Source organism: Pipistrellus kuhlii, unplaced genomic scaffold, assembly GCF_014108245.1.
Source record: "Pipistrellus kuhlii isolate mPipKuh1 unplaced genomic scaffold, mPipKuh1.p scaffold_m20_p_22, whole genome shotgun sequence".
In the NCBI taxonomy this organism is placed as follows: Eukaryota; Metazoa; Chordata; class Mammalia; order Chiroptera; family Vespertilionidae; genus Pipistrellus; species Pipistrellus kuhlii.
In genome coordinates, this window is record NW_023425521.1 from 3,225,264 (window position 1) to 3,241,502 (window position 16,239).

Consider the following 16,239-nt stretch of genomic DNA (forward strand, 5'->3'; position numbering starts at 1 on the left):
CTCAGTTGACAGCAAAATAATTAAGAGTATTTCTTTCAGTATTTACTTATGAAAATTGCCTATTTAAAAAATTTACTTTATCTTGGGACTTTAACTCCCTTGCATAGGAATATGAACTAAAATAAACATTTTCGCTGGTTCTTTTCTTATCACTTTTTGAAATTCCAATGATCATCTTTGAAGAAACCTGAGATATTTTGGTTTCTAATAATAAGATTTTTAGCAGTTTAATCTCAAGAACTCTTTTGGCTTATTTTCCTTTTTAGGCTTCCTAAAAATCAAATAGAATAAGTAGCATATTAAGATGTATGTATCTAAGCTGATTGCAAGAGTTAATTTTTTTTACATCAAGTTAGTAGAATAAATTAATGATAAAGGAAGACTATCTTTCTCATATTTAGTCAGAGCAGTTTTTCTCTGGATGGCTTAGAAAAGCCATCTAGAGGGCATGGTTATCCCCAGAGAAGCTTTTCTGTAGTGAAGAGACATTAGTACATTGGATTCGTTTCTTGGATTACAGTAGGAGATTAGTAGTAGTAATAGAAGATTAGGTATTACCATCTAAAAACTTTGTGTTTGATTTCCATTTCAGCACTTGAATCTTAGAAGATTACTTAATTCATTCAAGAGAAACAAGCTTTCAGTGTATGGATGTTTAAAGTTTCTTGATAAGACAGATCTTAGATTCTTACATAAAGCTGTGCACATAAAGGACCATTGACTTATCTGACAGTGGAAATTTGCCAAATAAGTTATTTTCTTATGGGAAGTTACAGTATTGGGGTGTATTGCTTTCTGTCTAATACACTCTACCAAATGGTGTACAGAACATTCAATAACATGAACCTCAGTAGCTCTGCTGTGCACAGATCCCAGTACAGTATAGTGGGTATGGAATAAGTGGCAATTTTAAGTTAAACCTTTTCTTATGCTCATTTTATCAGTTTTTAGACTGATTTGCAATTTTAAGACTGCTTTCACTCAGGCTTATTTTCATGTATATTTGTACCATACTTATTTTTTAAATCATTTTTTATTTTTTAATTAACAGTTGATATACAGTATTATATTAGTTTCAGGTATACACCTCAGTGATTAGACATTATATAACTTACTAAATGATCATTCTGATAAATCTCATATCCATCTGACACCATCCATAGTTTTTAGAATATTACTGTAACTATCTTCCCCTTTTTCTTCATCTCATAAAACCTATTTTGTATTAGAATAAAATACACTAAAGTTATCTCTCCTATTCTGCTATCAAAATCTTAACCTTGTTTTATGTTGTTCTTCTATATTTTATCTCCTTGGAAAGATTGTTTCTCTGACATTCTTCATGCTGTGCTTTCAGCTTTAAGTTATGATTTGAATAGTATCCCTTTGGCTTGGGTTGGGAAGACTTTAAATAAGTATATTATAGATATGTTTTGTAATACACTTGAAAAGACACGCTTGTGGAAATAGATAATTGGGAAAACACTTAGATAAAAACAACATTTTGAAGTTTATGAAGCGGAATTTACTGGAAAGTTAGAGGTGCTACTGTTTTCCTAGGTGCTCTACTTGTGACAGTTAAGTGTAGATTGAGCCCAGGGCTCAGCACATTAGAGACTTAAGGAAGAAATCATTTCTTCAATTTTTCCTCTGCAGTGGTGGTGACCGCGGTGGCTTCAAAAATTTTGGTGGTAAGTGCTGAGTATCCCAAAATGTTTCCGTGGAAATGCTATATAAATCTAAAAGCCACCAATATCTCGCAGATGCAGTCTAAGCCCTATCTTACTCGGTTGAGGCTGGTGTGTGTTGTGTGCTTTAAAAACTAGATTCTCCATATATACATGTATATATATCAAAGAAAACATTAAAAAGCCAAAGTTGATCTCAGTCCAATGGATTTCGACACAGTGAATTTGCATGAAAGAATCTATGGTGACCAATGAAAAGACCTTCACTGGATTTTGAACAGTACATTTTTTAAGTAAAGGTAGCTGACATGGAGCTTTTAAATTACTAGGGTTTTTAATCAGCCTTCACAACCAGAGCTTAACAAAAGTGATATTAGCATAATGCCAAAGTTGCAGGTGTTGTTTGGGACATTTTGACAATTCATCTTGATTTCTTAAACTTTTAATAAAACTTAATTTATATATTTACTTTATAAATCTGTGATGGTTGACTTGTTTCAAGGATTTTGGAAGTATTGACTTTCCATGCCTTGGTTATTATTTCTGTTTTATAATAGTTTCTAATGAGTTGTCTTAAATAGCTTTTCTTTTCTTTTTTTTTCTTTTTCTTAGGTCACAGGGATTATGGACCCAGACCAGATGCTGGTAAGGTTTATGGTAGTTTATAACTTTGCCTTTAAGAGAATGTTAATTTTCTACTTTTTTCAAGGGAAAGGTGTGTTTGGAGAGTTAGTGCAGGAGAAAGATTTAATCTGATAGTCCTGCCAGAACTAGGGTGCTTTATTTTATAAGACCTACCAGAAAGGAAAATTTAGAGAGATTGGAAAGTTTGCTGCAACAATTATGTTTATGCTTTCTTATGTTCCGCTTTTTCTTCTGTGAAGAAATATTTGATTTTATACTGCTAATTAGTATTCTGTCTTTAATCACAACAAATCAGATTTGAGAGGATTGGTATCATTAGAAGTAGGAAAGCTTTGCTTATGAAACTATAACATTGGGTTGGTAGTCTCCTTAGTGGGCCTAAGAAACCTGAATTCACACATGAGAGAATTGTCTTACTCTGGGCATGAGTCACTAATTTCATGTGGGCTTTTATTTTTAAATGAAATTCAAGGCTACATGGAACCTTTTGAAAGTTATGATTTAAATTATATTTATTGGTTGATTTTTAGAGAGAGAAACATTGATTTGTTGTTCCACTTATTTATGCATTCATTGGTTGTTTCTGTATGTGCCCCAGCTGGAGATTGAACCTATACCCTGGCATATTGGGATGATGCTCTAACTAACTGAGCTGCCTGACCAGGCCTGAAAGTTATGATTTAGAGATTTAAAATCTTTGAGACAAAAAATTTTAATATATATTGAAATCAGAACTTTTGTTTTTATTAAGATGCCAAAGTATTCTATATGGATGGCAATTTCTGAATTATCCCTTGATGGACTGAATTTTTTACATCTTTTTTACTTTGTTGTACTAATCCAAAAGTGTGCATGTAAGGTAAGGTGTGTGTCAAGGTGCCCCTACCCTCTGGTATATACAAAGTTTTTTGCAGTGGATGGGGAAACCACCAATTGTGCCTACTTTGCTTGGAGGTCCAAAGTGCTAGATTTGGGGACTTTTCCACTAGAGATCCTTAAAAGTATTGATTAGCCATAAAAAATTAAAGCTCTTCAAAGAAAGGAGTGCAAATTTATAAATTTTCTTTATCTCTTCATGAGCATTAGTCCTGTATCTGAACCTAAAGAGTCAGATTTGTAAGATCTCTCTTAATTGGTCTTACGTATTTTTACATAGTGTGGACTTGATCCACTTTACCGTAAGTTTAGTTGTAAGAATTGATCAAATAATGATTGTGACCACTTTGCATGTTTTATATAAGGTTTTTGTTGTTGTTGTTGTTGCTTTGTGTGTTTTTTTTTTACATTGATCCTTTTTCCTTTTGGTCAGAGAAACAGTTGAATATTGGATAGTAAATTATTGTTCTATTTACTAAGCAGGATATAGTAAAACCAAGGACTATGTAAAATTAACCATAATTTTTTCCCCTCTTAGATTCAGAATCTGATAATACAGATAACAACACAATCTTTGTGCAAGGACTTGGGGAGGGTGTGTCTACAGATCAAGTGGGGGAGTTCTTTAAACAGATAGGAATTATCAAGGTGAGTGAGAAGTATGGCTTATGTTAAAAATCTCAGTCATTAACATATTCTGGTTAAGATACATAGATTACATAATAAGCCTATACTCTAAGCTTGGCTCTCTTTTTTAATAAAATTTTTATTTATTTATTTTAGAGAGAAAGGGGGGGAGAGAGAAATATCACTTTGTTGTTCCATTTATTTACGATAAATGGTTGATTCTTATGTATACCCCAACTAGGGATTAAACCCAAAACCTTGGTGTAATAGATGATGCTCTAACCAATTGAGCTAACTTCGCAGGGCCAGGGCCAGGGCCAGGGCCAGGGCCAGCAATAGCCTTGTCTCTTAAAAACTCATTGATGTATATGCTCACTATTGTCTGCAGGCATTTGCTAAATACATTAAGATTTTATTCCTTGCTTGTGTTTACCTTTCCACAGCCTTTCACAGCTTTAGCTTTTAATATTATGGCTCTAAAAATAGTCTCTGGCCCAGCAGGTGTGCCTGAGTGGTTGAGCATCAAGAGATCACTGGTATGCTGGCTAAACCACTTGTAGACGACCTGCTTCTGGGTAGGGGTTTTGTATGCAGCAGAGCAGCTCCCTCGCTGCGATCTATTGAAAGTCAGCCCTAGACACAAGGGTTTGTAAAAAGAAAAAAAAAAAATCAAACTATAAAAAAAGAGAGAGAGAGAGAGAGCACTGGCGTGATTCCCTGTGCACAAGCCCAGATTGTGGGCTTTAACCCAGTAGGGGACATTCAGGAGGCAGCAGATTGATGGTGTTCCACTCTCATCAATGTTTCTATCTCTCTATCTTTCTCCCTCCCTCTCTAAAATCAATAAAAACATATTTTAAAAATATATATATATAAACAGTCTGACTAGCACCTAAAATTGTGAGAACCAAATGAGATTGTGAGAACATTTTATAGATTCTGAAATACAAATAAATGCAAACTCGAGTTGTTATAAAACACTAGAGGCCTGGTGTGGGGGAGGTATGTGTCCGTTAGCCCAGTCTGCATCCTCTCCAATCTGGGACCCTCGAGTAATGTCTGACTGCCCGTATAGGCCCGAACACAATCTAGGACTGCTGGCTCCCAACCACTTGCCTGCCTGATTGCCTGTAACTACTACTTTTTGCCAGCCTGATCACCCCCTAACCACTCCCTTGCCAGCCTGATCGACGCCAAACTGCTCCTTTCCCTGCCTGTTTGCCCCTAACTGCCCTCTCATGCAGGCCTGGTCACCCCTAACTGCCCTCCCTTGACCCCAATTGCCCTCCTCTGCTGACCCAGCCAACCCTAACTGCCCTCTCCTGTGGAATGATCTCCCCTAACTTCCCTCCCTTGCAGGCCTGGTTCTTCCCAACTGCCCTCTCCTGCAGGCCTGGCCTTCCCCAACTGCTCTCCCCTGCAGGCCTGGTACCTCCCAAACTGCCCTCCCCTACAGGCCTGGTTCCTCCAAACTGCCCTCCCTTGCTGGCCTGATCGTCCACAACTGCCTTCCCTTGCTGGACATCTTGTGTCCACAAGGGGGCAGCCATCTTATGTGTTGGAGTGATGGACAATTTGTATATTACCCCTTTAGATAGCATTTTTACTTCGCTATTTTATGTTTGTGATATATTGTATATTAGCCCAATGTATAATGCTTTATTTTATAACTTTATTGTTTACTTCAGTTTGTTGTATGCTGTTTGTTTCATGCAAATATTTTCATCTCTCAAGTAGAAAGCATCCTTTAGAGCAGTGTTAGTAGATTATAGCATTTGCTTGCAATCAGTTGGCAGTTGTCTTGTTTTGGTGTCTGTGGGATAACTTGCTATTTTCCCCTCTTCTTTGGAAGTTAAAACTTCTGAAGGAATTAATTACACATGAAATATGTAAAAAATTCACAATTCTGATTAAGTAAAAATTCCGCTTTGTCTTCCACTCCCATCCTAGCCAAATCTGTTTGTAATCTTAGTGATAATGTATTGGTTTGCTTAGTGAACATTCTTCCTGGTCTTTTTAAAAAATTATTATTTTTAATATATATATATTTTTTTTAATTGATTTTTTTTTTTTTTTTTTACAGAGAAGGGAGAGGGATAGTTAGTAACATCCATGAGAGAGAAACATCAATCAGCTGCCTCCTGCACACCCTCTTCTGGAGGTGTGCCCGCAACCAAGGCACATGCCCTTGACTGGAATCGAACCTGGGACCCTTCATTCTGCAGGCCGATGCTCTATCCACTGAGCCAAACCAATTAGGGCTTTCCTGGTCTTTTTAATTTGTTTTACAAGAAGCAATATTTACTATTTTTTGGGCGGGGCTTGAGGGAATTCTACATAGATAAAACATTATGCTATGTATTATTTTTAGTTTGGTTTTCACTTAATGTGTCTTAGAGTATTTTCTTTTTTACAACTAGAGATAACTTTATTTTTATAAAAGGTACATAGTATTTTGTAAGCTTTAGTCTTATATCTGAATCTGAAGAGTGAGGTATATGAATTCCTTAAAAATAATAAATGATATGGTTGCTGATCATTTTTTTCTTAAAATATTAACACCAACTTGTTTGTTCCTCAGACAAATAAGAAGACTGGAAAACCAATGATAAATCTGTACACAGACAAGGACACAGGGAAGTCAAAAGGGGAGGCGACAGTGTCATTTGATGACCCTCCTTCAGCTAAGGCAGCCATTGACTGGTTTGATGGTATATCTTATTCATATAATTTCAACATGCCATTTGGATGTTTCCTAGTGTTGAAGTCAAAATATGTTCTGGTAGACAGTGGTTATTTTTCTGTTCACTTTTTTAAAAAAATCAATATATTTTTAAAAAAATCAATATATTTTTATTGATTTCAGAGAGGAAGGGAAATATATATATATATATATATATATACACACACACACACACACACACACACACTATACATCAGTGATGAGAGAATCATTGATTGGCTGCCTCCTGCACACCCCCAAGGAGGAATGGGATAGAATATTTTCTTTATTATTAATAAAGTGTTTATTATACTTTATATTTTTTGCACTGCTGATCCTGTACCAGAAACACTTTATTTCATTACTTACTTTTTAAACTTTGTTTAGCCGCTTAAAATTTGATTACAGCACAATTTGCCTCAAATCCGTTCCAATTTGTAGATTTGTTTTCCAATTAAAAAACTTTACACACTCCCCCCCCCCCCCCAAAAAAAAAAAAAAAAATAGAAAAACAAAAAACCTGGGACCCTTGAGTCCGCAAGCTGACGCTCTAACCACTGAGCCAAACCGGTTAGGGCTAAAGAAAACTACTTTTAAAAAGGCATAATGCTCTAGCAGGTTTGGCTCAGTGGATAGAGTGTTGGCCTGGGGACTGTAGGGTCCTGGGTTCAGTTTCAGTCAAGGATACATGCCCAGGTTGCAGGCTCAATCTTCCCCACCCCCCGTAGTGGGTGTGCAGGAGGCAGCCGATTAATGATTTTCATCATTAATGTTTCTGTGTCACTCCCTTTCCCTTTCTCTCTGAAATCAATAAAAATACATTTTATAAAAAAGGCATAATCCAGATGTCTCATTTGGCCAACTCCATCTAAGTTTAGATATGCAGAAGGTCTTAGACATATCCAGAGTAAGCCCTTAATCAATTTTCTAAAATAAGGTTTCAGGACAATGATAGTAAATTAAGGGAAGAAACCATGGAGAAATGAAGTCCTAATTACTATACATGCATATTTTTTTTGACAGTAGGGAAAAGCTTTTCCAGATAAGTTATAAGACAAACAGTTTTGTACAAGAAATTCACATTCTGTATAATGCCTTCGCTTTGCTGTCATCATTTGTACAAACTCTTCATGGTTTACTTGACCATCACTATCAATCGCTGCTCCCTTGATCATCATTTCATCAACTTTAACTGCTAACTTCTCTCCAAGGTTTGTCATCACATGACAAAGTTCTGCTGCATCAATATAGCAAGTGTCCTCTATATCAAACACATGGAATTCCTCTCTAATTTCTCCTTCACCGTCTGTGTCTTTTATTTTTCTTGCCATCATTGTCAGAAATTCTGGGAAGTCAGTTGTGCCATTACCATCAGCATCCACTTCATTAATCATGTCCTGTAACTCTATTTCTGTGAGATTCTGCCCAGGAGGCCTCATTACAGTTCTCAGTTTCTTTGTTATAGTTCCATCACGTTGTGTCAAATTGTGAAAAAGCTTCCTTGAATTCTGCAGTCTGCTCTTCAGTCAGTTGGCCAGCCATGCTGCCAGTGCTCTGATCTCTGAGATGCAGCCACACAACCACTCAGTGTGCCCTCTCTGCTTCATGTTTTTTTCACTTAACGTTTTAACCTAGTCATTTCCTCATGTTATAGATTCCCCTGTTTTTCAAAACATAATTTTACTTTACTTCTTTCAAGATGAGATTGTGATACCCTGTGTCTTCTTACCTCCATATTCTTTGTTTTTATACTACTCCATCAGGCCACCCAGCCAACACCTTGCTCTTGAAGGTTGGGTCCGTTTTCCCTCACTTCTGCTTTTGACTTTTTTTTTTTACAGTTTCTGTGAATCATAAAGCAATTTCTTTTGCTCATGATATGTTTAAAAATTATTGTGCCATTTGCCCACAAGGTCTATGAGCCTCTTAAATTGTATGTCTATAGTTCATCTCTTACCAAGTCTTTTAACAGCTTTAAAAAGACTGATCCTTGGCCGAAGCCGGTTTGGCTCAGTGGTAGAGCGTCGGTCTGCGGACTGAAAGGTCCCAGGTTCAATTCCGGTCAAGGGCATGTACCTTGGTTGTGGGCACATCCCCGGTAGGGGGTGTGCAAGAGGCAGCTGGTCGATGTTTCTCTCTCGTCGACGTTTCTCTCTCTCTCTCTCCCTTTCTCTCTGTTAAAAATCAATAAAATAGATTAAAAAAAAAAAAAAGACATCCTTGAATTGCTTCCTATGTCAAAGTGCATGTCATACCATCTGACATTGTGGAAAGTGATTAGGGCTTTGTTCAGGGAGCCAAGGCTCTTGGATTTAAAGCTATTTCATGAATCTTTGGGCATCTTTTCTTTATATGTCAATTCTCTTATTTAATATAAAGTAAAGATAAACTTCTATCTCTAAGGCCTACAGAAGCAGAATTTGTATATAGTACATGTATTTAAGTAAGCATATATGCACACATTATTTTTAAAGGTATTATTATACTTTCATATAGTAAAAAATTAGTTTCCTTTCTACCTTTGACTACCCCTTCCCCCATCAGTGGTCTCTCGTCCCTATTGAGACTGAACTAAAATAGGCAGTGAATATACAAGCATATGTGTACATATATAACTATGTGTGCACACTTAGGCATGTGTATATATGCACACACACATTCCTTTTAAAAAACAAACAGTAGCAAACTATACACATTGTTCATGTAAAAATAAGTTTTTATTTTATTTTTTGCTAGTAATAAATGACTCCCAGTGAAAGATCTGCTCTATTAAATAGATTATGTCATGTCTTAGCAGTGTTATCTTGACTGTTTGGGAACACTAGTGTGTTTGAATTTCTGTGAGGACATGTTACTTATTCCTCTGAAATTGAAATTACCCAAGACAGTTTACAGTTGTTGAGAAATGCATATGTGGAGTAGCATTTCTTCAAAACCATTTTCTTCTTAGGAAAAGAATTTCATGGCAACATCATTAAAGTGTCCTTTGCTACTAGAAGACCTGAATTTATGAGGGGAGGTGGAAGTGGAGGTGGGCGGCGAGGTAAGATACTTGTTGCTTACTGGCCTGAATATTGTATTGTACAAAGGGTTTGAATTTGAGTGTATGCTTGTCCCTATTGTGAGAACTTGCTACACCTCTTTCTCTCTCTTGGTCTTTTTCCTTCTGTTTTAAGGTGAGAGTGGATACTAAATAGGAGATTAAGTAAATAAGATGTCATATAGTACCTAAGAGAATAGTGGGAGAAGGTTGTAAATATCCCTTTGGAAAGCTGTATAGCAGTTTGTTATTAACCCTGAAATCAGGAGGCAGTCATTTAAATGACACTTAATTAGGTACTTAATTTGACCAGTTTGTAAGTTCCCTGATAAAGTTACTGCTAGCTTGTTATTTCTGTTGGGTCTAATTCCTTAAATTTGGAATATGTCTTTTCACTTAACCTTTATTACTGAGATTCTCAAACTAAGGAGGGTATTACAGGAAAGTTTTTAAGTGCATTATTGACACTATAAAGTGTGCCTGTGGTCTTTCTCACATAGCCTGTGCTTACTACATAAAGCCCCAAATTAAAGAATCATGGAGGCTTACCACAGGGTGTGGGGCTGTCCACTTCTTGGTAGGCACTTGCTGTTAGTTCTTCCATCTGTGCTTTTCTCTGCTTAGTTAAGGTCTGCTGCTGATTTCTCTCTTCCTCCCCTATATTCCTCAGGCCGTGGAGGGTATAGAGGCCGTGGAGGCTTTCAGGGGAGAGCTGGAGACCCCAAAAGTGGGGACTGGGTTTGCCCTAATCCGTAAGTATTCCATTTACTTCGGTAGGAGTAGAAGTTAGGCTTGAGGTTGGAAGCTGCAAGTGGGGGTTCTGAATCCATTGGAAGCTATTGAACCTTTTATTTTCCTTTCTTCTCAGGTCATGTGGAAATATGAACTTCGCTCGAAGGAACTCCTGCAATCAGTGCAATGAACCCAGACCAGAGGATTCTCGTCCCTCAGGAGGAGGTAGGTTAGCTCTTTGGGTCCGCCTTATTAGCATCTACATGGTGTTTGTCTTCTGACTAGCACTAAGGAAGCCTTACATTATTTTGGAGCTTACTGGTTTCTATTTCTACCTTGCAGATTTCCGGGGAAGAGGCTACGGTGGAGAGAGGGGCTATAGAGGTCGTGGGGGCAGAGGTGGAGACCGAGGTGGCTATGGTGGAGACAGAAGTGGGGGTGGCTATGGAGGAGACAGAGGTGGGGGTGGCTATGGAGGAGACAGAGGTGGGGGTGGCTATGGAGGAGACAGAAGTGGGGGTGGCTATGGTGGAGATAGAAGTGGGGATGGTTATGGTGGGGACAGAGGAGGTGGCTACGGAGGAGACCGAGGCGGCTATGGAGGAAACCGAGGCGGCTACGGCGGGGACCGAGGTGGCTACGGCGGGGACCGAGGCGGCTACGGAGGGGACCGAGGCGGCTACGGTGGGGACCGAGGCGGCTACGGTGGGGACCGAGGCAGCTACGGTGGAGACCGAAGTGGGGGGGGCTACGGAGGCGGCGGTGGCTATGGTGGAGATCGGAGTGGTGGCAGCTATGGAGGAGACCGAGGTGGCTATGGAGGCAAAATGGGAGGCAGGTGAGTATTAGAACATAGTTTTACCTCACTGCTCCTAGATTTTTAAGGTTCTTTTATTGTCCAGTGTTTTGGCGCTTGAATTTCCCATTGACAATTCTGCCAGTAAGGATGGAGAAGATATTTAGTTCCCTCTTTAGCAGTTTCTAAAATTTATTGTTTTGGAAATTCTTACTCATAATTTCCTATATTTGTATATGTATGTGTTTATTATTCATTCCCGTGTCTAAAGGTGAGATTGAGTGTTATTTTGAAACTGTAAATTAGGAATTCTTAATCTCAGTGGTGGGGGTATGCTTTTTCAAATCACGTGGTGCTATATATAGTCTACAGTTGTTTTTCTGGCAATTCTGGTAATACCTTTTCCAGATGAAAATCACTGTTGGCACTGCTGGGAGTGTGTTGCATACTGCACAATGAATGGTGTAGAGGTAGAAAAAAAGGAATGACCAGTGATATTAAATAACTTTTAGTTATTATAAGCATTTGTATGCCAGAGGGAATATAGGTAGTGAGACTTTGTATAGCATGTGGTTTAAGAGCACAGAGTTTAGAGACAGACTGCTTGGGTTTAAGTCTTGTCTTCACCACTTTCTACCTATGTGTCTTTAGGCGAGTTACTTAACCCTGTGGAGCATCAGTACTCTGATGTGTACAGTGGGGCTAATAATACTTCCTTCATGGATTTAGATTAACTGTTATAACAGTTGCTGACCCATAGTAAGTATTGTGTAATTGTTTACTATTAGTAATTAACATCTATTGAATACTTCTGTGTGGCAAATCCTATAAAAGTGTCTGTATATACAGAATAGGCAAAGATAAGAGTTAAAATTGTGAAATAGTTTATTCTTTTGTAAAATAAGTATGGTTTTTAAAATTTGTTTGTTCGTTTTAATCCTCACAGTAGGATGTTTCCACTGGCCTCCTGAAAATACCACAGTGGTTTGGAGTCCTTATTTTAGGTGGAAAATTTTAATAAGTTGGTGATAGTAAAGCTGCTTTTAGGATCTTAAAGCTGAGATTTATTACGCATCCTCTAGAAGTAGATAAATCAGGCATGGTGTTAACCTTGCAGAAATTGTCAAGCTGATACCAGTCACCAGCACCCTGAAGAGGTATTTGATGTGTTCCTTTGGTAGAAAATTAGAATTTAATCTGGCTCTTTATTTTTCATTCCTAGAAATGACTACAGAAATGATCAGCGCAACCGACCATACTGATGACTGTTTTGAATGTTCCTTTGTCTCTGACATGATCCATAGTGAAATTGCCAGAGTTTTGCCTGCTGCTTTCCTGGTGGCCTATTCTTGGGTAGTGAAATTAAGTGACATTTAGAATTTTATTTGGGTGGGAGGGCTGGGACAGTTTTTCTTTTAGTAATGTTGGAATTTTCTCCTTTAGTTTCCAACTTTCTCCTTCCCAACCCTTGAAGCTAAGTGCGTTGTAAAATATTGCCAAAATGGAAAGTGTTTTATAATACTGCAATAAAGGCTTCTTGTTTTGTGGATTTTTGTATATTAGTGCATCATTCTGTCACACTCAGGATTCAGTTACAGCAGATTCTAACCCTGAAGAATTAGGAAATGATCCTACTTCATTAAATTAAAATGTTACTTTCAACAGTATTTATTGAGCGTCTACTCTGTTTAGAATAGCAATTTCTAAAGAATGACTGTACATCAGAATTACCTGAGGGAGTTGTCAAAATTAGATTACCTAAGCCTCATCTCAGGTTTGTTGGATCAGAACTTGGTGGGGATGTGGGGAAGGAGTTAGCTCCTTTATGTCAAGCTCACCAGGTGATTTTGAGAATTCCAGTTTATAATTTAGAACCACTGATTTAGGGCAATGTTCTAGATGCTGGGAATATGGAGGTCGAAGGGCTAGGTAAGAAGAGTAACAATTCAATAGTGTAGAGGGTGTGTTATTTGGTATTCATTAAAAACTATTTCTTCTACCCTTACCAAGAACCTGGGACAGGCACTATATCAGATCTCGATATGTGCACAAAAAGCAAACACAATATACAGATAAGTGCTCCAGTAAGAATAAATGCAAGATGCTTTTGAGGGCTGATTTGAAGGACACTTAATTCAGTCATGGGATCAGGAAGGTTTGGTGAGTCTTGAGGGAAGAGTAGGAATTGGCCAAGTAATGAGGCTGGGTTGAGGAAATGGTATTCCCAGCAGAAAATTAATAGCATCAACAAACAGATTAGAGCAGTGGTATTTTGTGGAAAAGCCACACACAAGGGGCCAAAAAGCCGCATGTGGCTCTCGAGCCTCAGTTTGCTGACCATGGGATTAGAGAAATGAAGAGATTGAGGAATAGATGCTGGCTTGAGAAGTATAAGTAGTGCATTGTGAGGGAGGAGTTCAAAGATAGGCTTGCAAAAGATAAGACTGGAGAGGTAAACAAGCTTTACCACAATTAAGGTGATCAGACGTCCTGTTTTTGGGGGGAGAGTCCCGATTTTTAACAGTTTGTCCCATGTCTCGTGGTTTAAAAAAGTCCAAAAGATTTAAAAAGAATCTCAAAAAATCAGAACTTTTTTAAAACGCCTTGGGACGCGGGACAAGTAGATAAAAATTGGGATGTCAGGTCACCTTACATAAGGTCCTTGCATTTCAGTTTCCTCCTACCTTAAAATAGGGAATCAAAAGATTTTAACCAGGGGAGTGTCCTAACCTGAGGTATCTACTGAAAGACAATAATGGCTGAAAGTGAAGAAGCTGAACAGGAGACAATGGTAAGCCAGTGAGAAACACTGGTCTGAGCTCAGATATTGACTGAAAGAGGAGGACATAACTAAATTTGAGAAATAATGAGGGGAATTAGATAGGATCTGGCTACATGTCAGAAATGGGAAGGAGGAGTTAGGTTACTGGCATGGGCAATTGGATAGGTATTTATTGAAATAGAAACAGTAAGGAACAGATGTGGGAACAAGGTGGGAATGAATTTTTTTAGGTATGTTGCGTTTGGGGCACTCAAAATTAGAAGTAGAGACATCCAGTAGACCTCTGGATATGCAAACCTGCAGCTCAGAAAACTACACTTCCCTGATACTGTTCCATACTGGCATTTGTTTTGCTAAACTTCTCTACTTGGTTTTTACATGTTGGAAGTTCTGATCTCTGCTCTCTTTTATTGACACTCTTATTCTGGGCAAACTCATATTATTGCTTTAAATATCCCAATACAGCAATGACTACCAAATTTATGTCTTCAGTCCTGTCCTCTCCCCTTAACTCTGGTTTATACCCAGCTTCCCACTTGACCTCTCTACTAAATAAATTTGATTTTTCTTGGCAACTCCTTAAGAATTGAACAAAACTTTTGATCTTCCTCTCCAAGTTCTTTTCTTTCTAGTCTTTTCCATCTCAGTAAATGTCCTCACTGTCCACCTAGATCAGATCAGGTAAAAAACTTTAGAGCTTATACTTGCTTTCTCTCATTCATTCTGTACCTGCAGTCCCTTTTAATTGTACCTTCAGAATATATCCTGAAACCATCTTTATAGTCTTGGTTACAATCCTAGTATGAACTAGTCATTTCTTTTTTGGACAATTGGAGTTGCCTATTATTAGGTCCCCCCAGTCTTGCCCCTCTAAAATCGACTTTTTCATACAGTAGCCAAGTGATACTGTAATGATGTAAATCAGACTTTGTGTCATGCAAGTAGGCAACAAATTCCTTACCCTGGCTTACAAAACACTATAGGATCTGGCCTACCTACCTCTCCAGACTTACCTTGGTTTGAGAACATTGGTCATAATTCTAGATGGTATCAGATATGCTTCTGCTTCCGTATTTTGTATATATATTGTTTAGAATTCTTGTTCCTCCATTTCACTACAACTAGGGTCAAATTCTTCCTCCTTCCCTTTGAGGTCTTCCTTGGCTTTTATCTAAAAAATGGCCTCCCTCTCTCTGCCTGACTGGCGTGGTTCAGTGGTTGAGTGTCAACCTATGAATTAGGAGGTAGGTCATGGTTTGATTCCCAGTCAGGCACCTGTCCAGATTGAGGGCTTGATCCCCAGTGTGTGGCTTGTAGGAGGTAGCCAATCTCTTCATGGTGTTTCTATTCCTTTCTCCCTCTGAAATAAAAAAAATCTTTAAATAAAATACTGCCTCTCCTAGTTACTTTCACATCACCTCTTAAGTCTTCACAGAACTTTTAAGTATTTGAAATTATCTTTTTGTGGGTATAAACTTCTCTCTTGATTAGATTATGAGCTTCAGGAGAGCAGGGAACCTTGTCTGCTGCCCACTATTCTAGCCAGTGCCTAGAACAGTCTGAGGCACAGGTTAGAGACTTAGTGAATATTGATCAAATGAATGAATCTATTACAGATGCAGATTTGAGAGTCATTAAGATGAAAGTGGATATGATTAAAATAAGGCTGTCTATAATAGTGGTTCTTTACCCCAGCTGTATACTGGAATTAGTAAGTTTTTTAAGACAAGGATATCTGAGCTTCACTCCAAAATGATGAAGTTTTTTGTTTTTTTTTAATTTTTTACAGAGAGGAAGAGAGAGGGATAGAGAGAAACACTGATGAGAGAGAATCATCGATCAGCTGCCTCTTGCACCACCCCTACTGGGGATGTGCCCGCAACCAAGGTACATGCCCTTGACCGGAATCGAACCCAGGACCCTTCAGTCCACAGGCGGACACTATCCACTGAGCCAAACTGGTTTCGGCAAGGTTTTTTCTTTTTTTTAAGTTTTAATTCATTACTGTATTTTGAAGAAAAGTGCTGCTGAAAGTTATCTATACTTTGGGAAGCTTATGGTGAACATGTGATCAAGTAAATGGTGGTCCCTAGATTTCAAATGATCTGATTCCAAAGTCTAAACCTTTTTTTTCTCTTGAGGGTGGACATAATTTGTTGGATTGGTATGGCAGGTCCTACTGGCAAAGGGAAACTGAAGCCTCCAGTAAACAAGAAGGAACTAAAGCAGTTTGGAAGGATAAATAGGGCCTGTCAAAGAAATGGCTCTGAGGTAGGTAGAAAGTAGGCATAGGAGAAGAGAGAGCAGAGAGTATGGTTGGTCTTAACTATA

General features: G+C 38.2%; 1 protein-coding gene and 1 pseudogene across 9 annotated transcripts in view; one reads left to right on the plus strand and one right to left on the minus strand.

The window, feature by feature from the left end:
* TAF15 (TATA-box binding protein associated factor 15) overlaps nt 1-12,675 on the plus strand; it is a 35,539-nt gene extending 22,864 nt beyond the window's left edge. For 2 of the 9 annotated variants that reach the window (XM_036450906.1, XM_036450912.2), the window contains 10 exons: nt 1,657-1,691; nt 2,301-2,333; nt 3,748-3,857; nt 6,418-6,547; nt 9,509-9,601; nt 10,269-10,350; nt 10,467-10,555; nt 10,673-10,798; nt 10,845-11,168; nt 12,349-12,675. In XM_036450906.1, coding sequence (XP_036306799.1) covers nt 1,657-1,691; nt 2,301-2,333; nt 3,748-3,857; nt 6,418-6,547; nt 9,509-9,601; nt 10,269-10,350; nt 10,467-10,555; nt 10,673-10,798; nt 10,845-11,168; nt 12,349-12,503 — 1,177 coding nt within the window. In that variant the 3' untranslated portion in view covers nt 12,504-12,675. Of the gene's footprint in view, nt 1-1,656; nt 1,692-2,300; nt 2,334-3,747; nt 3,858-6,417; nt 6,548-9,508; nt 9,602-10,268; nt 10,351-10,466; nt 10,556-10,672; nt 11,169-12,348 lie in introns of all 9 variants that reach the window. The other 7 variants (XM_036450910.1, XM_036450913.1, XM_045586163.1 and 4 more) reach the window with 7 other exon arrangements.
* On the minus strand, nt 7,518-8,285 carry LOC118726385 (annotated as a pseudogene).
* Nucleotides 12,676-16,239: the final 3,564 nt, after the last annotated feature.